This window comes from Ursus arctos, unplaced genomic scaffold (assembly GCF_023065955.2).
Source record: "Ursus arctos isolate Adak ecotype North America unplaced genomic scaffold, UrsArc2.0 scaffold_4, whole genome shotgun sequence".
NCBI lineage: Eukaryota > Metazoa > Chordata > Mammalia > Carnivora > Ursidae > Ursus > Ursus arctos.
Window position 1 is genome coordinate 81665790 of NW_026623056.1, and position 14751 is coordinate 81680540.

The 14751-nt window shown below is 46.0% G+C and overlaps 1 protein-coding gene across 3 annotated transcripts in view; it reads right to left on the reverse strand.

The window, feature by feature from the left end:
* The window catches only part of TIAM1 (TIAM Rac1 associated GEF 1), a 466206-nt gene that overhangs the window by 59280 nt on the left and 392175 nt on the right, over nucleotides 1-14751 (reverse strand). For all 3 annotated transcript variants that reach the window (XM_057306891.1, XM_057306890.1, XM_048214774.2), the window contains 2 exons: nucleotides 8760-8841; nucleotides 3224-3310 (listed from right to left, as the gene is read on the reverse strand). In XM_057306891.1, coding sequence (XP_057162874.1) covers nucleotides 3224-3310; nucleotides 8760-8841 — 169 coding nt within the window. The remainder of the gene's footprint in view (nucleotides 1-3223; nucleotides 3311-8759; nucleotides 8842-14751) is intronic.

Below are 14751 nucleotides of genomic sequence, written 5' to 3' on the forward strand. Positions count from 1 at the left end.
GTAGCAGGATAAACAGTGACCCCCCCCCCCAAAAGATATGTCCACGTCCCAGAACCTGTGAATGGGACCTTATGTGGAAATAGGATCTTCACAGCTGTAATTAGATACGTGATGTTGAGATAGAACATGCTGGATTGTCCGGTAGGTCCTGAAGCCACTGACAAATGTCCTTCAAAGAGACGCACAGAAAGAGGAGAAGGCCATGTAAAGCCAGGGGCAGCCACTGGGGTGAAGCTGCTGGAGGCCAAGGAAGCCTTGGAACCACCAGAGGCTGGGGGAGGCAAGGAGGGGTTCTTTGCTAGAGACTTCAGACGGGGCACAGCCCTGCTGACACCTTCATCTCAGACTTCTGGCCTCCAGAACGGGGAGAAAATACATGTCTGTTGTTTTAAACCCCCCAGTTTGTGGTCATTTGTTACGGCAGCCCTGGAAAACGACTCCAGGCAGTTGCTTGGGTGACTTATTCTCGGTATTAACACGTGAATGTGGGCAGCCTCGCAGGAGTGAGCCCTGAAGTGCCCCACCGGGGTCCTTCTGTCCCAATGTCACCGTGTAACTGCTCTGTGACCGTGGGCACATTATTGAATCCCTCCCAGTCCCAGTTTCTTCCTACGTAAAAGCGACAATGCCCTAAAGGAGATTAAGTACAGCATCTGGGACACTGAGGATCTATTTCAATAGACGTTAACTTCCATTAATACGCGGTAGAAGAAAACAGAAAGCTTTTCTTGCTCACAGAAAACCACAGCCTGCTCAGAAGTGATCCCCATAACTGGCCGTGGCAAACTGAAGTACCTAGAAGATGCTGTGAACCTGCCTAGAGAAAGAAACACGTGGCTTTCTCAACCGGGCTCTGTGCTGTGTGGTCATCAGAAAAACACTTTGGTGACGGCACATGAGATGTCAGATCCCAGCCTCGGTTGACCCCAAGAGTCAAAGGACAGGCCCAAGCATGCCCGAGCTGAACAGAGAGAAGTGTGAACGAACCCACTGTGGTTCAAAAAGTCCACTCTGTAAGTACAGCCGATGGGAGATCCAACGGCGGGGGGGGGGGGGGGGCGGGGGGGGGTGGGTACATAGAAAGGGGGATTAACCATTAGCTCAAGACAAGCCAAAAGCCCAAGATGCCTACCAAAAATAAATAAAAGACTTAGTTCGAATGTGATGGGCATCAAAGGTGGTCTATAAAGAATGACGTGAACAGCAAAGGGACACTGAAGGAGGAGAATGGTTCGCGATTAGAGATGTCCCTGAAGACGTCTTACGGTCCACAGCGAACTCTCCATTATCCAGAGGTCTGCACATAGAGGCCAGACTTAACATTAAAACAACAACAACCACCCAAATCTCTTTCTTGGCACTGCCCTCTACAAGCTGGGTATTAGAATGGTCTTTGTGGCCCAGGTGGACAAATAGGCATCACTCTCAAATCTATAGAGAACAGTGCGATCGGGGGCCTTGGGTTGGAGCAGCCAGCCGTTTGTTTTTATCTAACACCAGGGTTCCTGGATTCACAGAACTAAAACAGGAAGTGACTGAAGCCGAGGCGGCATATTTCCCCACCCCCACACCAACGCCAACGGGCACACTCATCGTGCTGCGAGAGATAACGATCAGTCTTCGGGTTTGAAGGTGAATAAGCCCTGCCACCTCTGCTCTTAGCTGAGCTATAGCTCAGACTCCGGCTTCTAGACCCTGATATAGTGTCAGACCCCGACCTCCAGGCTGCCTTTGGCCTTGAAAAGGAAGGAAGGAAAATCCTCCTCCATGAGAGCAGTGGATAAATGACTTTGACTTTATTTCCCATTTGTCACACTTTTGCCATTTCTGGGCACAGTCAAGTCTGCAGGCTGCTCTTCTCCACAGCTTACAGCATGGGGAGAGGTCACCTGCCTAGGTGGCTCGTAAGTCACGAACAGCCAGAGCTAAGCTGCACCAAGACATGGAAGGACATGGCAAGGCAGGGCACTCCCCCATTTCCTTGGCCCTCTAACCGAGCAGACACGGGGCGTTACATCGAAGTCCAACTGATCCAGATGTTTTCGGTTTTCTCCCCTCAACAGGTCTGATTCTGCTGCTGCCAGGACGAAACGAAAGATTCCACAGCAAGGGGAATGAAAGGAAGGTGGGCTGTGAGCCCTACCTAGCTGTCTGATGTGTTTAGGGCAAGCATGTAGGCTGGAAAGGATCCTCCAAAACTCATGTCCAGCCAGAATATCAGAATGTGACCTTATTTGGAAATAGGATCTTTGCAGATGTAATTAAGATAAAATCACTCTGGATCAGGATGGGCCCTAAGGCCAATGACTGGTATTCCTCTAAGAAGGCCAGGTAAAGACAGAGACACACAGGAAAGAAGGCCATGTGATGACAGAGTGGAGACTGGAGGGAGGCAGCCACAAGCCAAGGAGCGCCAAGGACCACCAGTCACCACGGGAAGCAAGAACGAGGCATGGGACAGATTCTTTCCTCAGGGGCTCCAGAAGGACAACCCATACTTGATTCTGAACTTCTGGGCCTCCTGAACTATAAAAGCATACATTTCCGTCGTTTTTAATCACTTAGGTTGTGATAATTTGTTACGGTAGCCCTAGGAAGCCAACACAGGAAGCAAAAAACCTAGGTTGAAAAGATTCTGAGTAGAAAGAGGAAAGTGAGTTGGGGTTTCATAAGGAACCCAGACTCCAGTGAGCCCTTGTCGGGCTGCAGGCGGGGTGTGGCAGAGAAGAGCTCTCTACTCGAGGCAAGACCGGATCCTGAACCCCTAGGTTCCCAACTTCTGCAAAGATTCCTCCATGAATGGGAACAAGACAACATCCACTTGGAAGGAGTTTTGCAGGCTCAGGTGAGAGCCAATGGCAGGGGGCCACCATAGCACAGAGGGGTGTTCCTAAGGCTCCGCTTCAGGAAAACCCCTAAGACTTCCATGCCATCCTAGACGGTAGAGAAGGACAATCACGTCAGATTAGAATGGGATTTCCCACTTGCCCCAAGGACGTGGGCTCAGAATCAGATTTAAAATCCAAGAATGTGACATTGCTTCCACACCTGAGTTTAGAGAATACTACCCATACTCCCTGCAGGGTTTTCAATGAGACAGCGTTTGAATAATCTGCACAGGTGAACTCTTGGGGCATATCTTTCTTATCCACCAACCAGAGACACCCCAAGGGGACTTTAAGAGAAGCGGACAGACAGACAGATAAGACACCCAAGGACTTACCCTTCTTGGAAGCTAAACCAGTTTCCTTGACACTATTCACATAGAGCCTTCGAACACCATCTTCTTCCACAGAGGAAAGTGAAAACCCTAGAAAACACAAAGCCAGAATGGCAGGGCTCACACCTTCTGAATGTTTACCAAACAACAAGAAGTACCTGCTGTGAACGACGTATGTTCGATGTTTTTGCTTACAGTTTGGAGCAATTGTTTTTCCTTGTTCGTATTATTTTATAAAGCAGAAAAATGTATTTTTAAGATGACTCTAAAAAAAAAAAGTCTATCCTCACCTACCTATCAACTCAAGCGGAAGACATTTTGTTTTACCTTGCTTGCTAGTAAATGCCATCGCTTTCTCTTTTCCCTTGTCCTCAAGGAAACAGAATGATTCTGTCCACAAACAGAATAATTAGCTTATCTCACCTGGGTCCCCTTGACTTGTCTTAGCCAATCCTCGTCCAAGGATGTATTACAACTGAGCAAATGTATGGTGGGTGTTCCGCCATATGTATTGCTGTATAGACACTAGTTGAATAAAATTCTGCAAACGGGGATTAAGCAGCAACTCAGTTGACAAATCTTATTTTATTTGAAATGGAGTGATTTCACATTCTACTAGTGTGTGATCATAAGATCATCTCATTACCTGTCCAGGCTTCCAGAGCCCAAAGGCCATTAGCTAATTAATCTTGGCGTTGTTACACCCTTCAGGAAAAAAAAGGGCAGAACGAGGCCCTGAGTTTCCAGGTGGCTTGGAGATAGGATGTGCTCCTGATCCTGTGGCTATAAGCCCTGGTCACCTCTGTTTCTCGACAGTCTCACTAAAACTCTTTTCTGATCGGGGTGCCTGGTGGCAAAGCATGTGACTCCTGATCTCAGTGTCATGAGTTTGAGCCCCACGTTGGGTGTAGAGATTACTTTAAAAAAAAAAAAAACAAAACTCTTTTCTGATCCATCAGTGGAACGTCCCAACCAATACCTCCTTTCCCTCAAGTAAAAGACTTGGGCAAACACCCCTAAAAGAGCAATGGGAATGAATGCAGTTGTAAAGATCCGACATAATTTCAGGTCTGGGTGAAGAATAATCCCATAATATAGGTACTTACCTTAAGGCCGAAGACAGAAAAAAACACAATGGTTTTAAAGAACAAATAAGCAAGTAACAGCAAAACAGAAGAATTAATTATAAGATGGGGACTCAGGGAGTCATCATGTCATAATGAATATGTGTTTTTCTGCTTCGTTCACAGGACCAGGAAATAGATACCCACACACAGGCAAAACTACCAACTGTCCTCGCCCACTCTGGTACCATAACTCCCTCAGATGGGGACAGCACAGGCCACACCCCGAGGACTTTCCGCTCTGTGTTTTACTCTCCTATTTTGAATTCCATTCTTACAGCAACTTGCAACTTTCCGATTACGTTTCAAGAAGCTTCACTCAAGTAAAAATAAATTTTATATATGAGCTACCAAAGTGGCCATTAGCTTTAACATAGGTCTATCTATCTGCATTTAAGTAGAGAATTTTTTCCCCCTGATCTGTTAGAATAGATGCAGAAGCGGGGGCTAGGTCAAGAGAAAGAATGGATAAGGTGCATTAAAATATAGGCCTCTCCTTCTGAAATGCTGTGATTCTATAAAGCTTTGAGGCCAAATTTCTTTTTCTATTAAAACTAAAGTGAGCAGCAAATGGCAAGGTGCTAGGGGACAAGCCACCTGAATGGAAGATACCAGAACAGGGGATGATGGAGCGCCTGCTCCAAGCCTCCTTATGCCAAAGTCAATGGAGACGGCTGAACTATTTCTTTGAGCCATTCCCTCTTTTCTTGGTCTTCTTTTTTAATAACCAAAAGATAATAACAAAGACTACAGCTGACTATGAAACTGGCAGTGGGCAAGTATGGCTCCGAGAAACACATCAGACCCCTCAAGTTGGTGGGAAATCTTTGTGATAGGGTTCCTGAAGAAAGCTTTAGCAATTTTTTTCTGGAAGATCAGGCAAATAGAAGCCAACATGCACAAAGGTAAACAGCACTTTAGCTCTGCGCTGGAATTCAAAAGACCCCTGTTTAAGAGTCAAGCAAACAGGAGCCCGTCTCAGCGCTCAGAAAGGCAGCGCGCCCCATACTCGGCTACGCAGCAGACACTCCCTAGGGCTCTCAGAGTCCCCAAGAGAAGGCTCCATTTCAAGATGCCAGCAATTTGCACACTCGGGGAGGGGGGATTATATCCATCTCCTACACCAACAAATATAAAGAAAATATGGTCCATCCTATAGCTGGATTATTTTGAGGTCACTGAAGAACACAATAATTTTAACAGTTAATCAGCAAAGTCGAGATTTTTTTCTTTCCTTTTAAATAGGATAGTAACTATCTTAATTCCCGGCCAACAAATGTAATATAGCCCCAAATGATTGCCGACAGGAGCCAGAGGGAGTGCTGAACATAAACCCAGTGTGTCCGCCCCATCCGCTATTAGTTACAAAGATGAGGAGGCACCATGAGTGCCAGTAATGCTCTCGAGAAAGAAAGAAGTGATTAAAACTAAGAAAAGAAACCAAGGAGACACAGTCCTGTGATGAACCACCAGAAGGTTCCTCATACGAAAATCTATAGCCAAAGAAAAATCATGACACCAACAGAAACGGCAGGAAAGTACCCAAAATCAGATTCCAGGATACAGTGAAATTCAGAGAATGGGACAAGCGGAGACACCTCTGACAGAAATGGTTCACACGATCGGAAACAACAGTGGAAGTCCCCGAGAAAAAGGAACGAACGTTCCTTAAATGATGCATCCTTCCACTTCAAGGCAGCCGAGGTGATCATGCTTCATCTCATAACTACCTGAACTAATTTCAACAAGGTCTGCAAAGAACCTACAGGCTCAGGTGGCAGGAAGGGCAACTGGGAGAAATGAAGGAAGTGTCGGATCTTTCCATGGGTTCATCAGTTGGATTATTAAGTCCTATTTCCCTCCCTGAAGTGTTCTCAGATAGAAAGCAGCATGTGGTTCGTAGTTAGCTTTTTGTACGTTGGTGCGTGCTGGTAACTTTGACCTCTACCGCACCCAGTATATACTGAGCTCAACATACAGCAGGAAGCCACACTTCCTGGGTGCTCGTGTTAGACCCGGATGCGCTGAATTTAGAATCCTTGGCAGTTCTGAGGTCAGAGGCAACCAGGTCTCTTAGGAGTGGGGGACTCTTTAACTTCTCAATCAATACGCAGTTGGAACACCTCACACCAACATGAACTGGGCCCTCAGAATAAAGGGTTGAGCTAAGGTTATTAGCCACACATAGCAGGCTCTGGAAGGTGCAACCCAGGATCCCAGAACAGTTGGCCGCTGACAGTCATGTAAGCACAGAAATTGAGGCTAAGCATTGAGAACCCCGCCGTGAGACCCTGCCACACATCCACGCATGAGCTTCCATAGTTTACCAAAGCAGTGGCAGTCCACGGCGGACTGGAAATCAAAACAAAACAAAAACCCCTGCTTCTTTAAAACATCAGATAGTCTGAGAGGCACTGCTGACAAGACGATCTGGGTGGATGCCTGACACGCTGTCACACCTTCAGCGTGGAAAGGTAAATGGGTTCCGTCATGTCAATAAAAAACTATAACAAGTATAGCAGTTTTCTGCCCTGTTTTCGAGTGCAAGTACCAGTCAGTCTTAGAGTTCCCTTTCAGGAGCTTGAAATTCAGCCGTCTCCTGCTTCTTGCTGCTTAAAGAGAAGAGTTACGTTTCATGGCGCATCTTGCTTTGCAGAACCCAGCCGTGTGTTTACAGCACTGCTACCCATTACTGCTTTAATTACCAAGGTCGTGCTTCTGATGCATAACAAGCCCTTCATAGACATTTATCCTTTGCCATCAAAAACATCCTCTGGGTTTATGACGTCTTCCGTTTCAGGGTCAAGAAGTAAACAGCGGGAAGGTGTCATTCAAGGGACCAGGGCTCGGAATTAGGTTCTCTTCATTAAGCCAAATCATCTTGGGAACATTCGGAGAAGAGGTTCGGGCGCCTGCGGGAGCGAGTGCAGAAGGACTCCGCTCTCCCGCTGCTCAGGAAAGGATCTGAAGATGCTCAAATGCTAAAAAGCCGAATAACTGAATTCAGAGAGAAACTGTAAGTGAGCATATACGGAGGCTCACGTCTTTCCCTCTGGCTTTCCAGGTTCTCTTCCTGCCCCCACAGAGCAGGGCTGTGCTTCTCTGCCCCCTGGAGGAAGCCGGGACCGTGTGACCTTCTCTAACAATAAACTGGGGGGGCACCAGCGCCTGGCTTCCCACCTTCTCCCTTCCCCTCTGCCAAGACACGGACAACGCCCCAGGTGGCAGCTGCTGCCGGCCTGTGTCCTGGAGTGAGGACAACATGAAGAGTCCCAGCCAACCCACGGAGGATGCGTGGTGAATTTAGGAAGCACATTTCCCTGTTTGCAGCTACCTCAGCCAACCCCGCCACGCCTGACTGATCTCACAGGATGGATTTCCCCACGTCTTCGACTCCAGCACCAACTCCGCTGCTATTCAAATCCTAGGCGTGATGCTAAGTAGTCTTAGACATATGGAAGGGCTGATTTATTCAACTATGCCAGAACACGGGCAACCGTGTGGAAAAGCGTTAGCATGGCAACCCTGCCTGCCAGTCTCTGAAAGGCCCGCTTATAAGTTTGGTCCCTGGCTGGCATCTGGGAACTTGAACTTCGGGTGGATTCCCAACACCCTCACGAGGCTCACTGGGCCTCGAATGTGTACAAATAATATGGTTTATGCTGAACACCTGTTTCCCGCCTGGGAGTCCGAACCTTTGGTATACGCTAGGCAGAGGGTGTCTGTGTGACCGACGGGGCACGGAGTCTCCAACAAGCTTCCCCGTGGGACAAGAGCTCCCATGCACTGTCCGCTTGTTGCTGGGGGAATTAAGGCCGCCCTGCGTGAGTGGGGGAGGACTCCTGGAAGCTTGTACCGGGTTTCCTCAGACTTCCCCCCATGTGCCTTTCCCCTTTATTGATGTTGCTTTGTACAGTTTCCCTGTAATAAGTCATGGTCATGAGCAGGACTATATGCTGAGTCCGTGGGTCCTCGTAGTGAATCACCAAATCTTGGGGTGGTCTTGGGGATCCCCACCCCCACACAACACCAAAATGAGTTCTTTTAACATTATTTGTGGGAGGAAGGGAGAATAACGAGTATATCTGAGGGAGAGAGGTGTGAAAAGATCATTTCTTCATTACAAAGGGCATATCACAAGATAAAGTAATCCATTCCCGATCCAGGCATTTCCTTTTGACGACAGTTGAACCCGCCTGATTAAGATCACGAAATTTAGGCTGAAGTCTTCATCGTACCCACAGTAAACATCTCTTTTTCCTGAGTTCAGCTGCTCCGCACAGCACAGAAGCCAGATGTGCTGTCTGTTTTAAATGGGCCCCCAAGGCATTTTACTGAATTGTAAGTAAGTGCGTGTTTACACAGGAATTGCTTTAACTTGAAAAACACCAAAGATCAAAGAAAAATAAACCTACCGTAATTATCACTGGCTGTATCTGACTTTTCAATCTGGATGTTCTGGGTGACTTTTGGACAGATTTCAATTTCTTTGTACAGCTGAAAAGTGACAAAAAGGATTCTGATGAGGATTTCATTACAAATAACTTATTAGGAATAGACATTGTTTCGTAAATCTATTTTTTCGCAGCTGTTACTTGAAAGTAAAGTCTCATCACATCCCAGTCTTTTTATTGAGCCGAACCCATGAAGAATCACAACAGAAATGTAAAACTCGTATTCCCAAACTTAGCTACGGTTCCAGTTTCTAAATAATCCCTCAACACTACTCTGTATGTCTTTTCCAACCCAGTGTCTCTCACAGACCTGAAAAATAAATTTGCTAAAGTAATTGAAAATCTCCAGTACTCAGGCCGCCTGGGTGGCTCAGTCGGTTAAGCATCCGACCCTTGATGTCGGCTCAGGTCACGATCTCAGGGTTGTGAGATGGAACCCCCGCTCAGCCCCATCCAGCTCTGCACGGGGCATGGAGCCTGCTTAAGATTCTCTCTCTTCGGGGAGCCTGGGTGGCTCAGTTGTTGAGGGCCTGCCTTCGGCTCAGGGTGTGATCCCGGGGTCCTGGGATCGAGCCTAACATCGGGCTCCATGCTCTGCTGGGAGCCTGCTTCTTCCTCTCCCACTCCCCCTGCTTGTGTTCCCTCTCTCTCTGGCTGTCTCTCTCTCTCTCTGTCAAATAAATAAATAAAATCTTTAAAAAAAAATATGTTAAAAAAAAAGATTCTCTCTTCCTCTCCCTCTGCCCCACACCAAAAAAAAAAAAAAAAAAGAAAAGAAAAGAAAAGAAAAAAAATCTCTGGTACTGGGAAACAAGATTATTAAAATCAGGAAGAGGCTATAAAGATCTTGACAAGGGATTCCTAGAAATAGGAGAAATATCTGTGCTTCCATTCTCTTCTGTTGACACACCATTTTTACCCGGAAGCTTCACAGTTAGCACAAACAGGTGGCGGCAAGTTAAAGCACTGAAATGGACAGCAAATTATAGAAATGGAGGGTATTCTCTCTTAGCCACTGGATTATACCAAGTTAGCTAGAAAACTAAAGCACGTAAATTAATCAGTTCTCTAAAAACCCAAGAAAGCCTGGGGAGAAAAAAAGGTGACAGAAAGCTATAGTTCACATACCAGAAAATTTATTTCAATTTCGTTTAATTCATTTTCACTTGGAGGTACCAAACCTTACTTCTTAGGTAAGCGAGTCAAAGGCCATTTCCAAAAATTATGATAAATATTCCAAAACAAATACAGGTGTCAAAGCTCCTACAGAACTTAAAATTTGAAATGAAAATCTATTTGTGCCAAGATCAATAAGAGAAGGTTGTCCTTCAGCACAAAAGGGAAGTCTTGGTGGTTATCTAAACTTGCTCCTATCTCTGACCACACAGTCATTCCTCTGGAAATAACATAATTCAGGCAAGTAGAAAAGAATGGTAGTTTCCTTCTCTTCCCTTTCTTAGGGCAGCGGACAGGTGGGAGAGGTGCACCCGATGCTTGGGACTCAGGAGACTGGAAAAGAGGCTGCTGTAATAGAAAGCCAAGGGGAGCAGAGGCCTGGGACCACTGACCACACAGCCCGGGTCCTCGAGAACACCCTCACTCAATGCAACTTCCGACAGATGCAATGTATTAGGGCTGTCATTTCATGTTGGTTTTTTTTTCCTTTTCATACTTCAGAAAAATGTTCATACAAATACACTCTACAAATCAGAAGAAATCAATTATAAAACTGATCTTTAATTCAGAAAATATGGTCACCAAAGTTATAAATACCAAATACACTAATGTTTTATGCCACGTTTTATTTTTATTTTTTTTAAATTTTATTTATTTATTTGACAGAGAGAGAGACAGCCAGCCAGAGAGGGAACACAAGCAGGGGGAGTGGGAGAGGAAGAAGCAGGCTCCCAGCGGAGGAGGGAGCCCGATGCAGGGCTCGATCCCAGAACGCCGGGATCAGGCCCTGGGCTGCAGGCAGACACTTAACAACTGAGCCACCCAGGCGCCCCTATGCCACGTTTTAGAACACCACGGAATGCTCAGTAAAATGCCATGAATTGTGTTCACTTCGACTTACTTTGAACCTTAGTTTTTTACTTTTTTAAATTTAAATTCAATTAGCCCACATACAGTACATCGTTAGTTTCAGATGTAGTGTTCAATAATTCATCAGTTGCGTGTTAATACCCAGTGCTCATCACATCACACTTTTTAAAAATTTCCTTGAGAGCCAAATTCTTACTCTAGGTGGCAGCATACCACTGTTTGTTCCAATCACCTCCGGAAAGTTCCAAGTGGTTTCCACAGATCCAGTGGGAACACAGCTTTGTGAATAATCTTTCTATTCTTTCACAATATTGCCTCCTACTTTTCCTACTTTTCTTTGGATTGGTGTAAAAGCCGTCGTGTCTTTGACCAGCCTCAGACAATACCTTAGAGTAATCTAGGTAAGCCCCTCGGCCGCAGTCCTTTCTTGGGATAGACTAATACCGTGTTTAGTAAAAAGCACTAATTAAATACATAAAAATCTCAAGAAGGGTCTGCACTTTAAAATATACTTTCAGTGCAACAACAATCAATATCTGAAACTAGAAATGCTGAAATTTTGTAGTCTTATACAAACATCTTTAACAGCGAAGTGTCACACGCATTCCCTTAGTTTTATTAAATCAATGATGTTGCATGCTTTCCCTCTTTTCAAACATCAGATTAAAAGGTCATCGGATTTAAGAAAAAACTTGATTACCAGGTATTCGAGTTATCGTGAAATCACAATCGTTTCTTACCACATCTCCTTTGGGTGCCCTGGTCCAAGCCAGCATCCCCCACCGCCCCAGCCCCCTCCCTGCTCTCAGCTCCTTCTCTTATGCCCTCCAGTCCACTGGCCACACATCAGCCACAGGGAGCCTACTAAAAACAGAAGGCCACTAATGTCCTTCCTCCCTCCCCTCTCACGTAGGCCCTAGATGGCCCATCCTGCTCCCCTCCCCCCACCTCTCCTGCAGCCTCAACTCTCCCTCCCTGCCCTCACTTACCCTGCCCACTGCCCTCCTCACACACAAGCAAACCACCTCCACGCCTGTCACCTGCCCCCTGACAGGGCATCACCCAGCTCTGTTCCCTCAGCCTAGAACACGTTCCTCCAAAATACCTCTACGACTCCTTCTCTCACTTCACTTCCTGTTCACACATCAACCCAAACACAGCTAAAGGAGCGGCACCCCCAGCTTCTGGATGCCCTGTCTCTCTATCCCCTTGGCCTAACCTTTTCTCTCCAAGTTCTTAACATCCTCCGAAATATTGTGCATTTACATGTTTTGATGCAAGAAATTTATGTATTTTTATATCTGTCTCCACAAAATTGAATATAGGTTCCACAAGGAACGGAGATTTTTCCATCTTTTTTTTTTTTTTAAGTAGGCTCTATGCCCAATGTGGGACTTGAACTCACGACCCCAAGATCAGGAATCACGTGCCTTACGGGCTGAGCCAGCCAGGCGCCCCTAAGAGGAGGGATTTTTTGGATTGCGTGTCCCAGTGCCTGGAACGGCTCCAGTTGTTACAGGCACACATAGGTGCCAAGGAACTATGTGCTGGATAAGGAAATCGATTAATCAGTGTTTCTGCAAACTCTTTATTCCCTCCCCGTCACTTTAACAAAAACACATTTAATATGGGTTTTGAAAAGCCGGTGCTTCTCATTCATTATCATTCCATCAACCAGGCCTAAGAACCCAATGTAAAAAAGTAGCCAAACAGGTGCCACTTACATTAGAGCACAACCAGCAAAGCGGTTGAGCAGATGACTGACAATCACGGCCAGTCACAAGCGGGAGGATCCCCTAAGCCACCGAGTGAACACACCAGACCCCTCAAGTCTTTAAAATCTAGTACACACTTCTGCTAATAACTATCAGCTTTACTACGAAAGAGCGTTGGGTAAAACGACGTCAGAGAAGACCAATGGGGACAGTCAGCTATAAATGAGTTATTTTTGAGGAAACAACTTTGTACATCCGTGAGCTTCCCTGGTCTGTCAAAAATAAAATGGAGGAGGGGGCACCTGGGTGGCTCAGTCAGTTCAGTGTCTGCCTTCAGCTTGGGTCATGACCTCAGGGTCTTGGGATCGAGTCCCGCGTCGGGCTCCTTGTTCGGAGGGGAGCCTGCTTCTGCCTCTGCCTGCTGCTCCCCCTGCTTGTGTGCACACCCTTTCTCTCCGACAAATAAATAAAATCTTCAAAAAATAATAAAAAAATAAAATGCAGGTGGGCATCGGGAACCCATTAACCGTGTGCGGTCTGATGCTTGTTCAGTAAGGGTCAACACTCTGAAATCTGCCAACTCTCAAAAAGCCCCCAGGAACACTGTGTGTTCAAACACCCCCTGCCTTGGAATGACATTTGAACCAGCTTCATGGCCTGTACCAGGGACTGGAAACCAGGAACCCCTGGGCAGAATTCAAGGGGGGGGGGGGTAAACCTAGATGGTAAAAAAATATGACATCTTTATATGCACTAACCTGTAACTGAAACTTAGCATTCGAAGCAACTGAAACCTCCAATCATAAGTAAATGTAGGCAACAAATACAGGAGTATTAGCAGCCGCTGTGACCTTGTCACAAGTAAACATTACTTTCCAGGCACATTCTAGCTGCCACTACTATCTCCAAGTGCCATTCATACTCATCACGACCTCAAAACAGCGGTACCTATCAGATCTACCGCTACCTCTTATTATTTAATGAGCCAATAAATAAGCACCTATATTATCTATAATTTTAAGAATGTCTTTGATAATTATTTCAACATAATTAGGCCATAGGTAATCCTACGTATTTTATTTCATGCAACTGAAAATATTAATCTGAGAAGGGAGCTAGAGGCTTTACCAAGTTGCCCAAGCTATCTTTTTTTTTTTTTTAAGATTTTATTTATTTATTTGACAGAGAGAGAGACAGCCAGAGAGAGAGGGAACACACGCAGGGAGAGTGGGAGAGGAAGAAGTAGGCTCCCAGCGGCGGAGCCTGATGCGGGGCTCGATCCCAGGACCCTGGGATCACGCCCTGAGCCAAAGCAGACACTTAATGACTGAGCCACCCAGGCGCCCCGTGCCTAAACTATCTTAAGAACAAAACAGTTTAGGGGTGCCTGGGTGGCTCAATCGGTTAAGCGTCTGCTTTGGGCTCAGGGCGTGATCCCGGGATCCTGGGATTGAGCCGCTTGTGGTCTCAGGCTCCCTGCTCAGCAGGGAGCCTGCTTCTCCTTCTCCCTCTGCTGTCCCCCTTAATGTGCTCTCTCTCTCTCTCTCAAATAAATAAAATCTTTAAAAAAAAAAAAAGAACAAAAAAATTCAGAATCTGTTAATAAAAAGAGAGGTGAGTAAGCAATACTCACTTGCAATCCAAACAATGAAATTAATGAGTCTACGGCATTTGCTTCCTCGGGGATCTCTGAGCTGGAGACCTTTCGCAATGAGCAAGAAAGAATACCAAGCTCTCTTCACATTTTAGATTCTTTTAAAAAATTATAATTAGGACATCTGTCCAGCAACTGTAGCTACAAACAGACTGAGCTTGGCACATCTCCGTCTCCTACATTAGATGAACCACACAATGGCCAAGACTCAAAAGTAACAAGTGAGTCGATATAATTTCAAAGCCTGTGTCTCAAGCACCTACTATGAGGGACTATGAGGGGCACGGACGTCGGTCAGGTGCAATACATGCAAGTCATGAGCCCCTCAACGCAGATACATGGACGTTTGAGCAGCCATTCCAGTCTTATCGGCAACACGCTTTCCTTTTTTAATAAGGAACAAGGTTTTCTTTCCTCTGCTCAGAGAGAACAAAGTTGAGGCTCTTCCTCATGCCAGAGGGGGGAAAAAATAAATCAGCTACTCTCCGTTAAAAGTTCCCTCTTCTGTTAACACTTAATTATTTAGGCGATGGTTGAA